Source organism: Stenella coeruleoalba, assembly GCF_951394435.1.
Source record: "Stenella coeruleoalba genome assembly, chromosome: 14".
Lineage (NCBI taxonomy): Eukaryota > Metazoa > Chordata > Mammalia > Artiodactyla > Delphinidae > Stenella > Stenella coeruleoalba.
The window spans coordinates 14,964,741-14,978,804 of NC_137160.1; the positions used below are offsets into that span (position 1 = coordinate 14,964,741).

General features: G+C 37.4%; 1 protein-coding gene across 1 annotated transcript; it reads left to right on the forward strand.

Annotated features, from left to right (window-relative positions):
• Positions 1–6,091: 6,091 nt before the first annotated feature.
• MC4R (melanocortin 4 receptor) lies at positions 6,092–7,370 on the forward strand (the record flags this gene model as incomplete). The annotated part of the gene is made up of 1 exon (XM_079943187.1): positions 6,092–7,370. The coding sequence occupies one exon, from the start codon at positions 6,092–6,094 to the stop codon at positions 7,088–7,090; it is 999 nt and encodes a 332-aa protein (XP_079799313.1). The 3' UTR covers positions 7,091–7,370.
• Between the last annotated feature and the right edge of the window lie 6,694 nt (positions 7,371–14,064).

Sequence of the window (14,064 nt, forward strand, 5' to 3'; positions counted from 1 at the left end):
GCCTTCGTTCAAGGTTTTTACATGTTGTTATAGAGGCCAAGGATGTAAAGTCCTAGCCCCCTGGCATGACACGCAAAGTCCTAGGTGACCTGTACCTCGCTAACATCTCCAGACTTTTCTATACATCTCCTTTGTGTGTTGCAGCCATGCCAAAGTATTCTCTATTCCCCAAATTAATAATATTATTTCACACAATCTGATTTTGCAGAACTGCCTTGAATTCTAGTCCTCTCACCTCTTCCACCCAGCTATGTCCTATCTTCCTCCAATTCGCATTTTAATAAAACACTTTCAATAAACAAATTAAGACCAGCCCAAGCAGAGATTATTTCTATTAATTACTAATTATTAATCACTAGTCACAATATGTAGGAATTACTAGCTTTCAATTAAGTCTCCCATTTAGATTATATCTACACTAAATTTCCTCAGTGGCAGAGCACATGACTTATTTGCCTCCATACCTGGAATATAGTAGGTGCTCAGTAAAAATATTGGTTGATAGAAGAATTGAAAGAAGAAAGGCAAATTAAGTAGACTGGGAAGGGATTTAAGATAAAGACAGCAAAATCATACAGAGGCTATTACTATAAGCCAAATTAAAATGAAATTTTTACAGAAAAATTTTCTAATATTTTGAAACAAATTCATGTTTCATAGTATCAACTTTATGAAGAATAACATTTTAATAATATTTTATTAGAAGTGAAGGTGTTTTAGGGAAAGTTATTATACTATCTTAGTGTTGTCTAATTCTGAAAGATTTGAAAACAAACAAGTGATATATTTAAATTAACACAATAGAGAACAACACTTGTTTTCTATTAAAAATAATTATAAACACAGATTTCAACCAAAAATTGCTTGTAGTCCATATATTATTTAGAGAATGTTTAAATATCTGATAAATATAATCTAAAGAGAAAAATTATTTTTATTTTGTTATAGGTAATAAAATGTTCACATTAAGTACATCATTACCTAATTATTAATAATCTACAAGAATTATTGGCAAATTTTTATCCGTTATCATTTTTATCCATATCCCAAAAATGTTTACAGCTTGCATATATAATTGTCATTATCACCAACACATTGGTGCTGGTCGTAGACAGTTTAACATATGTGGCTTTGAAGTAACTAAAACAGCTTTGATTAATGTCTCTATCTTCTATTCCCTAAAATAATAACATATATATATCAATATTGCATATGAATTGTGTATGCATGTTACTGGGATATTCTATATAGAGACAGCAATTATCTAATCTGGAAGACATGAAATCAGCCTATAGACATAAGAGATGTATTTTTATAAATAAGGATTCTATTTCATGGTGCATATGGTAATCATTAAACACTTTAAAATAAGTAAGAGTTGCGTAGTCAGAATAATTTGTTCTACGTGAATATTTCCCAAACTGTATGTTCCAAATCATGTTACCTTTAGTTCTGCTGTAACGTGACATATGTAGTCTAAAAATCAATGTGCTACACAAAATCATGCAACCACGATGACAACTAGGGCTTATGGGGAAAAATGGGGTTAGACACACAACGCTCAGAAACTTCATCAGTGACACATTAAAAAAAAGGACAGGAACCTAACAAAAACAATAGAACAGCATTACACATGCTTAATAGTTAAAACTACACAAACCAAAAACAAACAAACAAAAAAACCCAACCCTCAACAGTACAGCAAATATGGAACTTTACCTAGAAAAAGATGCAGTTTGCTTGAGGAAGTGAGTTTCAGGAGGGTTACAGCTTGTGAGGTAAGATGAAGTGATAGAGGAAGAAGGATCTGAAATCTCACAAGAAGTTGAAACACCAAATTGTTGTGTGTCGTGACACATGTTGTGGGCTGAGGTGGCTGGTAAATGTTTGATGTGTGTGTGTGTTTTTGTCTCTTGTGTCTTGGATCAGCTGGGTGCGGTTTTCCACATTCACCTACATAAAACTACATAAAAGCAAACACAATATTTGCATTATGCTCAAAATATCCTCCAATATATCAATCAACTCTGGAACAAATTCGCATTTTCAAAACGATTGTTATAGAACTGAGTGTAACAGGTACTTGAAAACTAAAAATGGGGGAAGATAGGGTCTGTGTTCAGGAAATAAGTAGATTAAGCAATATTGAATTTTTTTCTAGTAAGAAATTTCAGAAAGTTTACCTGCTAATGTAAACTCTGCAACTTCAAGAAGGCAATGAGTTTGCAATGTTTTCCAAAATTCTTTGACCTTTTATCTGTGGTGGGAATAACATTAACATCTAAAATAGTATTCTGTGTAGCACAGTTTGATAAATACTTCTCTTTAGTAATGTTTCATATTTATTATTATAAAATGTAAAACAAGGATTATGCTCAGAAGAGAAATATATTATGATCTAACTCAATTTTTTGTATACTCAGAAAAAAGAAATCTGAAATAAAACTTTTTTAAATCCCATTAATGTGTCTAGCATTGCTGGTTGTATTTCTTCTGGCTTCTACAGAACTAAACTATACCAGACAATTAAAATTCCTCCTTGGAGATGACAAAATGGTATCTTTTCAGCATGATTAACCATATAATCAAGGTTTGAGAAAATCTACACCAAATAATTAAATTTGAGATTTTAAATTTATATGGTTTTCTGGGATTTCAGTGTGATCATAATGCCTGTAAATTAAATCCTATTTTTGGTGAAAACCCAAAGGAAAGAGAGTTTTGTTTTCAAGTACTAATTTTACCTGTTATGTAATTATATATAATATGCCTATTAATAATTTTTACAACATAATGATGATTACGCATTCACAAATATAGGGAGAGAGCATTCCAAGCAGAGGGAATAGAGTAAACTCATGAGAAATTCTCTAGTGTGCATGCAATCTTGCGTGGAATTTTGATTGCAATAAAGTTTCCATGAAGGAGAATAGTGGGAAGTGAGTTTGGTCAGGAGAGAAAGAGGAGTCAGACACACTGGTAGAAGGTATTTTACAAGTGATTTCATGTAGGGATTTTTGAGAAAGATGAACAAGTCAAAGATAGTCTGAATTTTAAGCCTAAGAAAATGGAACAATTACGCCACCAAGAGAAGTAGACAGCACAAAGTCAAGGTTGACTCAGGAAGAAGGTTATACAGAGTTGACTATCTGATGCTTAAACATTTCAACAGATTTCTTCCCTATTGCTTGCTTATTAGGTAATTCGCTACTCATGCAAATCCAAAATGGGAGAAAGGATTTTCATGTAATTTGGGTTTGCTGCTTGTAAACAGCTCCATTAAAAAGTTTCAAAGTCAAGGTAACTTATGCTAGCTGCTGTGACAGGTAAACATCAATATTTCAGCAGCTTAACACAGCAATGTTTATCACTTGCTTGTATCACAGTTGAATGTAGTTGGTGGGCCAGGGTGTGGAGGGAGTTGGAGATGTGAGTTGTGTTCTGTGCAGTTATTCAGAGACCCAGGCTCCTTCATGATATGGTTCTGACATCTATAACATGAGGCTTCAAAGACATTCTGCAGTCATCCACGAGGAGACCAGAGGGAAAATGGTAGAGTCTCACAAAGGAGATAACAATGCTCTCACCTTTACTGGCATTCCATTAGTTAGAATTTAGTCCCACCCATTTCAGGGATGGATGGAAGATGTTAATCTAACTCAATGCTCAGGAATAATACTTTAACATTGCCTCTGTCACAAAAGGGAAGAAGATAAAGCCCTTACCTAAATAACTGAAGACTTAAAATTAACTTTGAAATAATTATTTTTTATTGTCCCTACTGTCAGTAGCCACAAATTATATAGAGCTAAAACCAAAAATAGTCATAGCAAGGAAAAACACTATAGAAAATGTCATAACCTGGAGTTTAAATCTGAAAAGTAACTTTCTCACAATCTTTCAAACTTAGCTTAAGCAAAACATTCAGAAACTTTGATATATAACTAGCATCCACTCATCTTGGCTTGCATAAGTAAAGTTACCAAGGTATGTGTGGGTTTAATTTAGAAAGCCTTGGATTAATGAAGTAGATAAGCTGCCTTAAAAAAACAAAAACCAAAAAACTGAGTTCAGAATTCTCCACATCTGAGCCAATGCTTGTTATCTTTTCTTTTGTAGATAACAGCCATCCTAACAGGTGTGAGGTGATCCTTCACTGTGGTTTTGATCTGCATTTCCCTGATGATGAGTGTGGTTGAGCACCTTTGTGTGTGGCCATTCCTATGTCTTCTTTGCAGAAATGCCTGTTCAAGCCCTTTGCCTATTTTTAAATCGGGTTATTTAGGTTTTTTGCTGTTCAGTTTTTTGTTATTCCGTTACGTATTTTGTATATCAACCCCTTATCAGATAGACGGTTTGCAAATATTTTCTCCCATTTTGCCTAGATTGCCTTTTCACTCTGTTGATTGCTTCCCTGCTGTTCAGAAGTTTTTTAGTTTGTTGTAATCCCACTTGTCTATTTTGGGTTTTGTTGCCTGTAATTCTGGTGTCAATTCCAAGAAATCACTGCCAAGACGACTGTTAAGGAATTGTTGCCCAATGGCTATAAAGTTTCAGTTACGCAAGATGAACAAGTTCTAGAGATCTGCTGCACCGCACAATGCCCGCAGTTCGTAATACAGTACAGTGCACTTTAAGTTACGCAAGATGAACAAGTTCTAGAGGTCTGCTGCACCGCACGATGCCTGCAGTTCGTAATACAGTACAGTGCACTTTAAAATACATTACGAGGGTAGATCTCACCTTAAGTGTAGTACCACACAAAAAAGGGAAACACAAAAGAATACAAGGAAATTTTTGGAGGTAATGAATATGCTTAGTACCTTGATTGTGATGATGGTATCATGGATATATGCAAATGTCCAAACTCATTACAATGTATATCTTAAATATGTGCAACTTTTGTATATCAATTATACCTTAATAATTCTTTTAAAAAACCTGAGTATTGCCTAGTTATTGATCTTTTTCTTTCTGAGTTCAGAGTAAACACAGTTTACATTAATACTATATTGTTTTTAAATATCGTGAATGAAAATAAAACTTTTCTAGCTATGATAAAAGAAATTCTGCTATGGAGAAATATCCGATATTAGTGCCTAAGAAATGAACTCCTTCTTGAGGCTTGTGATAAATTGTAACTACCTACCTATTCCTTCCATACACAGCATCGTCTCCCATATTATTACATCTTCTCCCTGTGTTTCAACTATTTTAAATTGAAGCACTACTGCCTTTGTTCTTAGTTCAAAGAAATTGAAAGGGTAAGTAAATTCAATGTCCTGGTCAAAAAGGCAGTGTATCTATTTCAGGAACACACACACACACACACACACACACACACACACACACACACACGCTCCTCCTTTAAATAGGAATAAACCTGGGTGCCTCAAGATTACTTGTTGTGATATCAAAGAATGTCCTCTGGGAACCAAGCTGTTTTCCTTAAAAACTTGAAAAGGGAAATTCAGTCTTTCACATCCTGCTCGCTTCCCGATTCCACAGGCTTCTGCATCTGAATCAGTGTTGCCTGCAGTTTGCATCTCTGGAACATCAGCGGTGTCTCACAGACTCCGCTGGACTTGGATTGGTCCAGAGGAAGCAGAGAAGGAGCCACTCTGAACATTTTTTTCCCCTTCACACACCATAAAAATCAGCAGCAGCTACTAACAGTCAAAGCAAAGCTTCAGGTTGGGAACCGATACGTCCGAGAGGCAGCTGATGTGAGCATGTGCACACAGATCTGTCTCCCAATAGCACAGCAGCTACTAGGCAAATTATTTTGAAAAGACCTCAATGCATGCGACTCAAGTTAAAGTGGAAGTGAGAACAAAAAAGCAAACAGCAGACTCGACTGAATGAGCATCCTGAAGCCTCAGATTTCAAAATGATGCTGATCCGAGGCGTACCTGAAAGAGACTAAAAACTCCATTTCAAGCTTCGGAGCATGTGACATTTATTCACAACAGGCATGCCAGTTTCAGCCTTCTAACTTTCAGACACGTAAAGACGTGGAGAAAATCGCTGACGCTACCTGACCCAGGAGGTTAAGTCAATCCAGAGGGGATCGGAATCCCCCTGGTGCAGGATGAACTCTACCCATCACCATGGAATGCACACTTCTCTCCACTTCTGGAACCACAGCACCTACGGACTGCACAGCAATGCCAGTGAGTCCCTTGCAAAAGGCTACTCAGACGGAGGGTGCTACGAGCAACTTTTTGTCTCTCCTGAGGTGTTTGTGACTCTGGGTGTCATAAGCTTGTTGGAGAATATTCTGGTGATTGTGGCAATAGCCAAGAACAAGAATCTGCACTCACCCATGTACTTCTTCATCTGCAGCCTGGCTGTGGCTGATATGTTGGTGAGCGTTTCCAACGGGTCAGAAACCATTGTCATCACCCTGTTAAACAGCACGGACACGGACGCACAAGGTTTCACCGTGAATATTGACAATGTCATTGACTCGGTGATCTGTAGCTCCTTGCTTGCATCAATTTGCAGCCTGCTTTCGATTGCTGTGGACAGGTATTTTACTATCTTTTATGCCCTCCGGTACCATAACATCATGACGGTTAAGCGGGTCGCGATCATCATAAGTTGTATCTGGGCAGCTTGCACAGTGTCGGGCATTTTGTTCATCATTTACTCAGATAGCAGCGCTGTGATCATCTGCCTCATCACCGTGTTCTTTACCATGCTGGCTCTCATGGCTTCTCTCTATGTCCACATGTTCCTCATGGCCAGGCTTCACATTAAGAGGATCGCCGTCCTCCCAGGCACTGGCGCCGTCCGCCAAGGTGCCAACATGAAGGGGGCGATTACCTTGACCATATTGATTGGGGTCTTTGTTGTCTGCTGGGCCCCCTTCTTCCTCCACTTAATATTCTACATCTCTTGTCCCCAGAATCCATACTGTGTGTGCTTCATGTCTCACTTTAACTTGTATCTCATCCTAATCATGTGTAATTCCATCATTGATCCTCTCATATACGCACTCCGGAGCCAAGAACTGAGAAAAACCTTCAAAGAGATCATCTGTTGCTATCCTCTAGGTGGCCTCTGTGATTTGTCTAGCAGATACTAAGTGGGGCCAGATGAGATGCTAAACACAAACATAAGAGACTTTCTCCTTCACATACATACAACTTGAACAGTGTGTTTCCGCAACAGTTTCTTCTTCTGTGTAAGGCATGGGTTGAGGAATTCTATTGTATAATTTAAGTTTATGATTTTTGATGTGAAGAAGTGCCCAGTATCTGTGTATTGTTAATGTCATGCTACTTTTTGGCTGTAAAATGGTAATCCATATTACCGGTTGTAGGCACTGTGGATTTATAAAAAAGAAAAAAAGTCCTTATGAAGAGTTTAACAGTGTTTCTTTCTTGTTATTCACAAGGATCTGACACTGTGCTTGTTTTAGTAACATGGAAATCACAGCTTCGTTAAATATATTCTAATAAATGGTTTCTTACATTACACTACACAACATTGAAGTGTAGAGATCTGATTCGAGCATTTAGGGGACAAATATTGAAGAACAGATGCTTAATCATTAAAAAAAAAAGCTGAAATTTCAAGTAATATAATAAAACTTGCTCATTACGCTTGTACAGAAGTAGAAATGAAGCTTCTATTGGGAGAAAAACAGTTACTTTTAAAAAAGGGATATTTTTGACTCAGAAAACCATGAGTGTTTCTCAAAGACAGGGAGATTAATTTGCCCAAGCAAAGAGTCTGCTATTCCACACAGGCAATTCAGTTTGGGAGAGAAAAACTGCAGCTATGGGGATCAGAGTGGCCTGGGAAAATTAAGTTAACATGGCAAGCTAAACTTCCTGATACCAAACTATTTGCAACCACCACTAATAAAAACAGAGTATAAGGTCTTTCTGCCCCTGTAACCAGGGACCCAGCATCCGCTGAAATGTCCAGAAAAGGTGATGCTCCACTGAGATCTGGCTTCTACTCCCTAAAAAACTACACAATTCAGATTGAGTTCTTTCACTTTACACATGGAGGTGACTTGTTCACTTATTGCTTATTTTTTGAGCTGGAGTTGAAATGCTCACACTCAAAGATTTTAGCTTTGAAAACTAAATCTATAGCATAAGTTTTTTCAGGTAATATTTGTAAAAATCTAAAATAAGGCAACCTCCTGTGCTGGAACATTATGAATAGGGAAAAAGGTACTACCTGAACCCCGGAAGACATCATAACATAAATTAGCCTTCCACAACTATATGTTAGAGAGTAAATACTTGCTTTGCTCCAAAATAATCCCATGGATTTGGCTGCTGAAGAATAAAATCTGTACTTTCCAATTTGTGTGTACTTTAAGAGAGAAAATGTATTAGGCTGAGAATTACCAGTAAACTATCCTTTGAGTTAATTTATAGTCTCCTCAAATGCTCATGGGCAGGGATAACACGCAAAGGTACTGCCTAATTCAAATATAAGTGTTTTACATATTGACAGCAAGTCCTGAGAAACACTTTCAACATTTATGTGGAAACATTAAAGTACGTAATCAGTAAAATTAAAGCCTACACGTGAAAGGTGATCGTGAAGCCTGATTCACTGCAATGCCTCTATTCTGAAGTAAAAATAAGCATGAGGATTTAAACACAGACTAAAATAATGGAACCAAAGTTGTAGCAGGACACAGACGGTGTTTTTGTCCTTGCTATTATTCCTGCTCGTTCCTTCACAGAGTGATTGTGAGGAATCCCAGAGACTGGAGACACAGAAGAGACCTAGGAGCATGCCCCATCTTCTGTGGTGGCTGTCCTTCCAGTCCATTCTATTTCTCTGTCCAGTGTCACTTCAGATGCTGCTTGGTCCATTTAGAACCAGCTCACTTCTCCCACTGAAAGGAAATCAGCCTCCTTTATCCTGACTTTCACACCTCCCCCCGGAGCAGTTTACAGGGATGGGGTGAGTGTTAGTCATGAACCTGTGTGCCCTGCCACCCTCCCCTATGTACCCAGGGAACAATATTATGCTTCCATTTCTTTAAGTGCTAAGGCTGTGTCTTACTCAGTTTTTCCTGTTCCCCAAATAGTCCTCTATTACGTTACTTCCTATTTCTCCAGTAAAACCAATATCCTCCCAGAGGGATACGTCATTATCACTCGAAGTCCGTAGTTTACATTAGAGCTCATTCCTAGGTGTTGTACCTTCTGTGTGTTTTGGAGAATGTATAATGATGACAGGTATTATAGTATCACACAGAACAGTTTCACTGCCTGAAAAATCCTCTGTGCTCCACCTCTTTGTCCCTCTTTCCTTAACCCCCGGCAACCACTAACTCTTTTACTGTCTCCGCAGTTTTGCCTTTTCCAGAATGTCCTATAGTTGGAATCATACAGTATGTAACCTTCTCAGATTGGCTTCTTTCACTGGGTAATATGCATGTAAGATTCCCTCATGTATTTTTATGGCTTGGTAGCTCATTTCTTTATAGTACTGAATAATATTTCACTGTATGGATGTAACACAGTTTATTTATCCATTTGCCTACTGAAGAACATCTTGGTTGCTTCCAAATTTTGGCAATTGTAAATAAAGCTGCTATCAACATTTGTGTGTGGGCATAAGTTTTCAATTTATACCAAGGAGCAGGAATTAACCTCTAAACACTTTAGTGTAAATACTGTGATGTGTGTGTTTATCCTTTAATATCTTGTTAAGGGTGGTTAGTTAGCATTTACAGCGTGCTGGTCAGGAGTACACAGTCCAAATGTACCTGATAAGCAGCATCAGATACCTTTATTGAAATTTTCACCAGAAAGTTCAATGAAATAAAAAATATATTTGAAATGATTTTTCACTGGTGAAATGAGTGATTTTCAAGACCTGTTGTTGACTTGGAAAGTTGTGTAACAAACGCCATAACTTGCATGAACAAGGTTTGCATCTTGCATTTCTGTCCACTTGGCATCTGGCCCAACACTTAGACTCTAAGAGCAAATCTGCAAATAGCCCCCACCTGCTTCAGAAAAAAGCCTTTGTTGCCCAGACTACATATCTTGGAATTACTAAAACATTTTTAAAGAATTATTTAATAACATGTACATAAATAGCGACTTCTGTTTTATGTTACAAGGAATACACAAAACAGAATATTTAGTATGATACCAACTATCTAAAGAAAGTACCCCCAATCTACTTATGTACCTCCTACATATTACTTTCAATAACTCATGAACACAGTCATTATTCTTGGGTGACAGTAGTAACGAGCATGTTTACTTTCTCCATTGACTGTGTTTCTATTATGTAAATTTGCTACAATGAACATATTATAATGTTTTTTTTGTTGTTGTTGTTGTTTTTTGCGGTACGCGGGCCTCTCACCGCTGTGGCCTCTCCCACTGCGGAGCACAGGCTTCTGGACACCCAGGCTCAGCGGCCATGGCTCACGGGCCCAGCCGCTCCGCGGCATGTGGGATCCTCCCGGACCGGGTCACGAACCCGTGTCCCCTGCATTAGCAGGCAGACTCTCAACCACTGCACCACCAGGGAAGCCCCCCTATGTTTATTATTTTAAGTATAAAGAAAGTTTGAACACTCCAAAATAATTCAAGGCAGTTTGTGGGTGGAACTGGGCAGGAAGACACACATTGTTTCGATGGCTTCAGTAATGTAATTCCTGTGTTGAATAATGGGTTTAATGTATACTTCATGCTTCAAGCTTCGAAATATATGACATATAATCTTTCGTATGTATTCAATATTACACGAACATTAAATGAATATAATGCATTTATTTTGTAATGTGCTTACTGAGAGGAAACGTGCAAAACTATATTTGCATAAAACAAATAAAGGAGTTCTAACACAATTTAACACTGCCACTTCAGGGGGAAAAAAAAGAAGAGCTTTGATCTATGATAGTCATGGTTGAATTGGGTCCTGGGTTAATGAAATTAGTAATCAGAGTTTACAATTATTAACTGTGTTTTCACTGCCGAGAGACCCTGGAAGCCCCTCAAATAGAGCCAACTGGAAAATTTCAGCAACTTAATCAGTGAACAATTCAATGAAGTTTTGTATGGGGCTCAGCTGCAAATGACACTATTATGGTTTGATTTCTAAACCTAAAGTTCTAAACAGTGTGAGAAATTTCACTTTTAAATTCAAACCATCATTGAATAAAATTTAAAAGTGAAAATATAACAATAAATTTGGTCATAATTTCACTTGAGGGAAAAAAGCACTTACGCTAAAATTTTACCTGTGAAAAGTTTAACTCCTTAATTTAAAATGTATTTTATTTGTAATGCTGAAGTTTCAAAATGGCCCCATTAAAAACAATGCATGTGGGTTTTCTATAAATCTCACAATATCCTGGAGATTTCATTTGAGAACATGCTATATTCATATTTTTACTGAGTTCTTTCATTCAGGAAGAAAGCAAGAAGATTTGAGAGTAATTCTTTTTGTGATTTTGCTTACACAGGATGATTTATGTAATGTTGAAAATTGTGCTCTAGTTATAATTTGTACCTAGTAGCTATAGCTGTTAGCTACTTCCTGTCAATATCAAAAAGAAAATCTATACACTTTCAACTCTGCCCTAACTCTAATCTTCCTCTCTAAGCCATCACATCTCCATTTTCTACATCAATGTCTTGTTTTCACCTAAAACTCAATGTGGCTGAAACAAAAGGGTTCATTGACACAAATCTGACTTCTTTTTACTCTCTGTTTTCATCATTTCATCGTTCTCCTGGGAACAGAAACTCAAAAGTTCAGTCACATTGTGCTTTCACTCCAAAATGAAATGAAATAAGTGAGATTTTGAAAAAAGATCAGGGTGTGAGGCCTGACACAAATGGTTGGGCCTTTCTGTGTGTACAGTGGAGCAGGATGGGAAGAAAACTGACTTCTGCGGACTTATCATTCTTGTTGGGCAAAATAGGAAGACAAGGACATGATTGATTTATCTGGGTTTGGTGGGCTTTTTCTGAGAAATCTGCATAAAAACCAGGCTCAGAGAAGCCTGGGATATACATATAAATTTTTTTATCAATAATTGAAGTATAGTTGATTTACAACATTGTGTTAGTTTCAGGTGTACAGCAAAGTGATTTAGTTCAGATTCTTTTCCGTTATAGGTTATTACAAGATATTGAATATAGTTCCATGTGCCATACAGTAGGTCCTTGTTGTTTATCTATTTTATACATAGTAGTGTGTACCTTTTAATCCCAAACTCCTAATTTATCCCTCTCTCCCCCCACTCTTTCCACTTTGGTAACCATAAATCTATTTTCTATGTCTTTGAGTCTATTTCTGTTTTATACGTAAGTTCCTTTGTATCATTTTTTTAAGATTCCACATGTAAGTGATATCATATGATATTTGTCTTTGTCTGACTTACTTCTCTTAGTATGATAATCTCTAGGTCCATCCATGTTGCTGCAAATGGCATTATCTCATTCTTTTTTATGGCTGAATAGTACTCCATCGAAGAAAATACATATACATGGGATAGCTGTGAGCACGTACAGAGAGATAGTGGAAGATAAGAACATGAGTGATCCCTCAGTATGTCTTGCAGCCTGCAATTCCTTCCTCCCATTGTCTCCTAACCTCATTCAGGTGGAGCCTTCCTCCTCAACACTTGCACTAAAACTGCTCTTGCTAACATGATGAAGATGCTTCCAATGACTAAATCCAATGATCAGTTTTATTCTTATTTTATTTAGACAAACAGAACTTTAACTTGTAAGTCACTTCCTCTTCCTCACTGTATTTGGTTCATAGGACAACAAAATCCTTGGTTTTCCTCCTACCTCAAAAGTATCTTCTCAGTCTCCTTTGCAGATTCCTCCTTTTTCCCCAAAAACACCTATGGAGCAGAGTCCTCCACAGCTTGCTGCTTTGTACTGTTCTCTTCTCTTTGGTCATTTCAACCAGTATCAAAGCATTGAATACTATCACTATTCTGAAGACTCCCAAATGTATATCTTCAATTTAGATCACTTCAGCTATCACTTCTGAATGTCTATACTTGGATTTCTAAAACAAATTCTGTCTCAGTTCAGGCTGCTATAATAAATTACCAGAAACTGTGTGGCTTAAACAACATTTACTTCTCAAAGTTCTCGAGGCTGGGAAGTCCAAGATAAAGGAGCCAGCCAGTTCAGTTCCTGCTGAGAACATTCTTCTGGTTGCAAATGGCTTCTTTCTAGCTGTATCGTCATCACGTGAAGGGAGAGAAAGAACTAGCCCTCTTCCTCTCTTTATAAGGACAAAAATCCCATCATGAGAGCTCCACCCTCATGACCCATTTACCTCCCAAAGACCCCCATTTCCAAATACCTCCACATTAGGACTCCACCGTATGAATTTCAGGGGGACACAAACCATAGCAGATCCTATACTTACGAGTCTATTTCGAACCCCTGGTTTTTCCACCCAAAACCTCTCCTTTCACTGCTTTGCCCACATCAGACAATGGCAACTCGATCCTTCCACTTGATCAGAGAAAAATCTCTAGAGTCACCACTAAGTTCTCTTGTCTTACACCCCTTTTTGGATCCATCAGGATATATAATTGGTCATATCATTAAAATATATCCAGTGCCTTCCCTCTAGCACCTAGAAGGGAGCATGTCTATAAGAAGCGCTCAATAGATATTTGATGAAAAAAATGAAGGAATATGCAAAATTAGAAGGAAAAAACAGCTAAGACTGGATGCCCTGTTAATAGCGGTATTTAAGGGGGTAGTGTACAAAGAATAGGCCATGAAGTCATTATCACAGGGGTAAAAGAAAAACTAGAATGATATGACTGAAGCCGAGGGAGGGCTGAGTTTTAAGGAACAAGTTGTCAATCATTTCAGTAAAGGAAGAACTGAAGCGATGTTCAGAAAATTTTCCAACTAGAAATCTAGTGTATTTCATTTGAGAACAGAACTGCAAAGATGACTAAAGTTTCGATGAAATGATGAAAAAAATAGAAAACATGAGAGGAAGAGCCAATTTGCAGTAAAATATTGAAGCAGATACCAGATGTTTTGGATCTCCTGTGGAAACACAGAAGTAGAA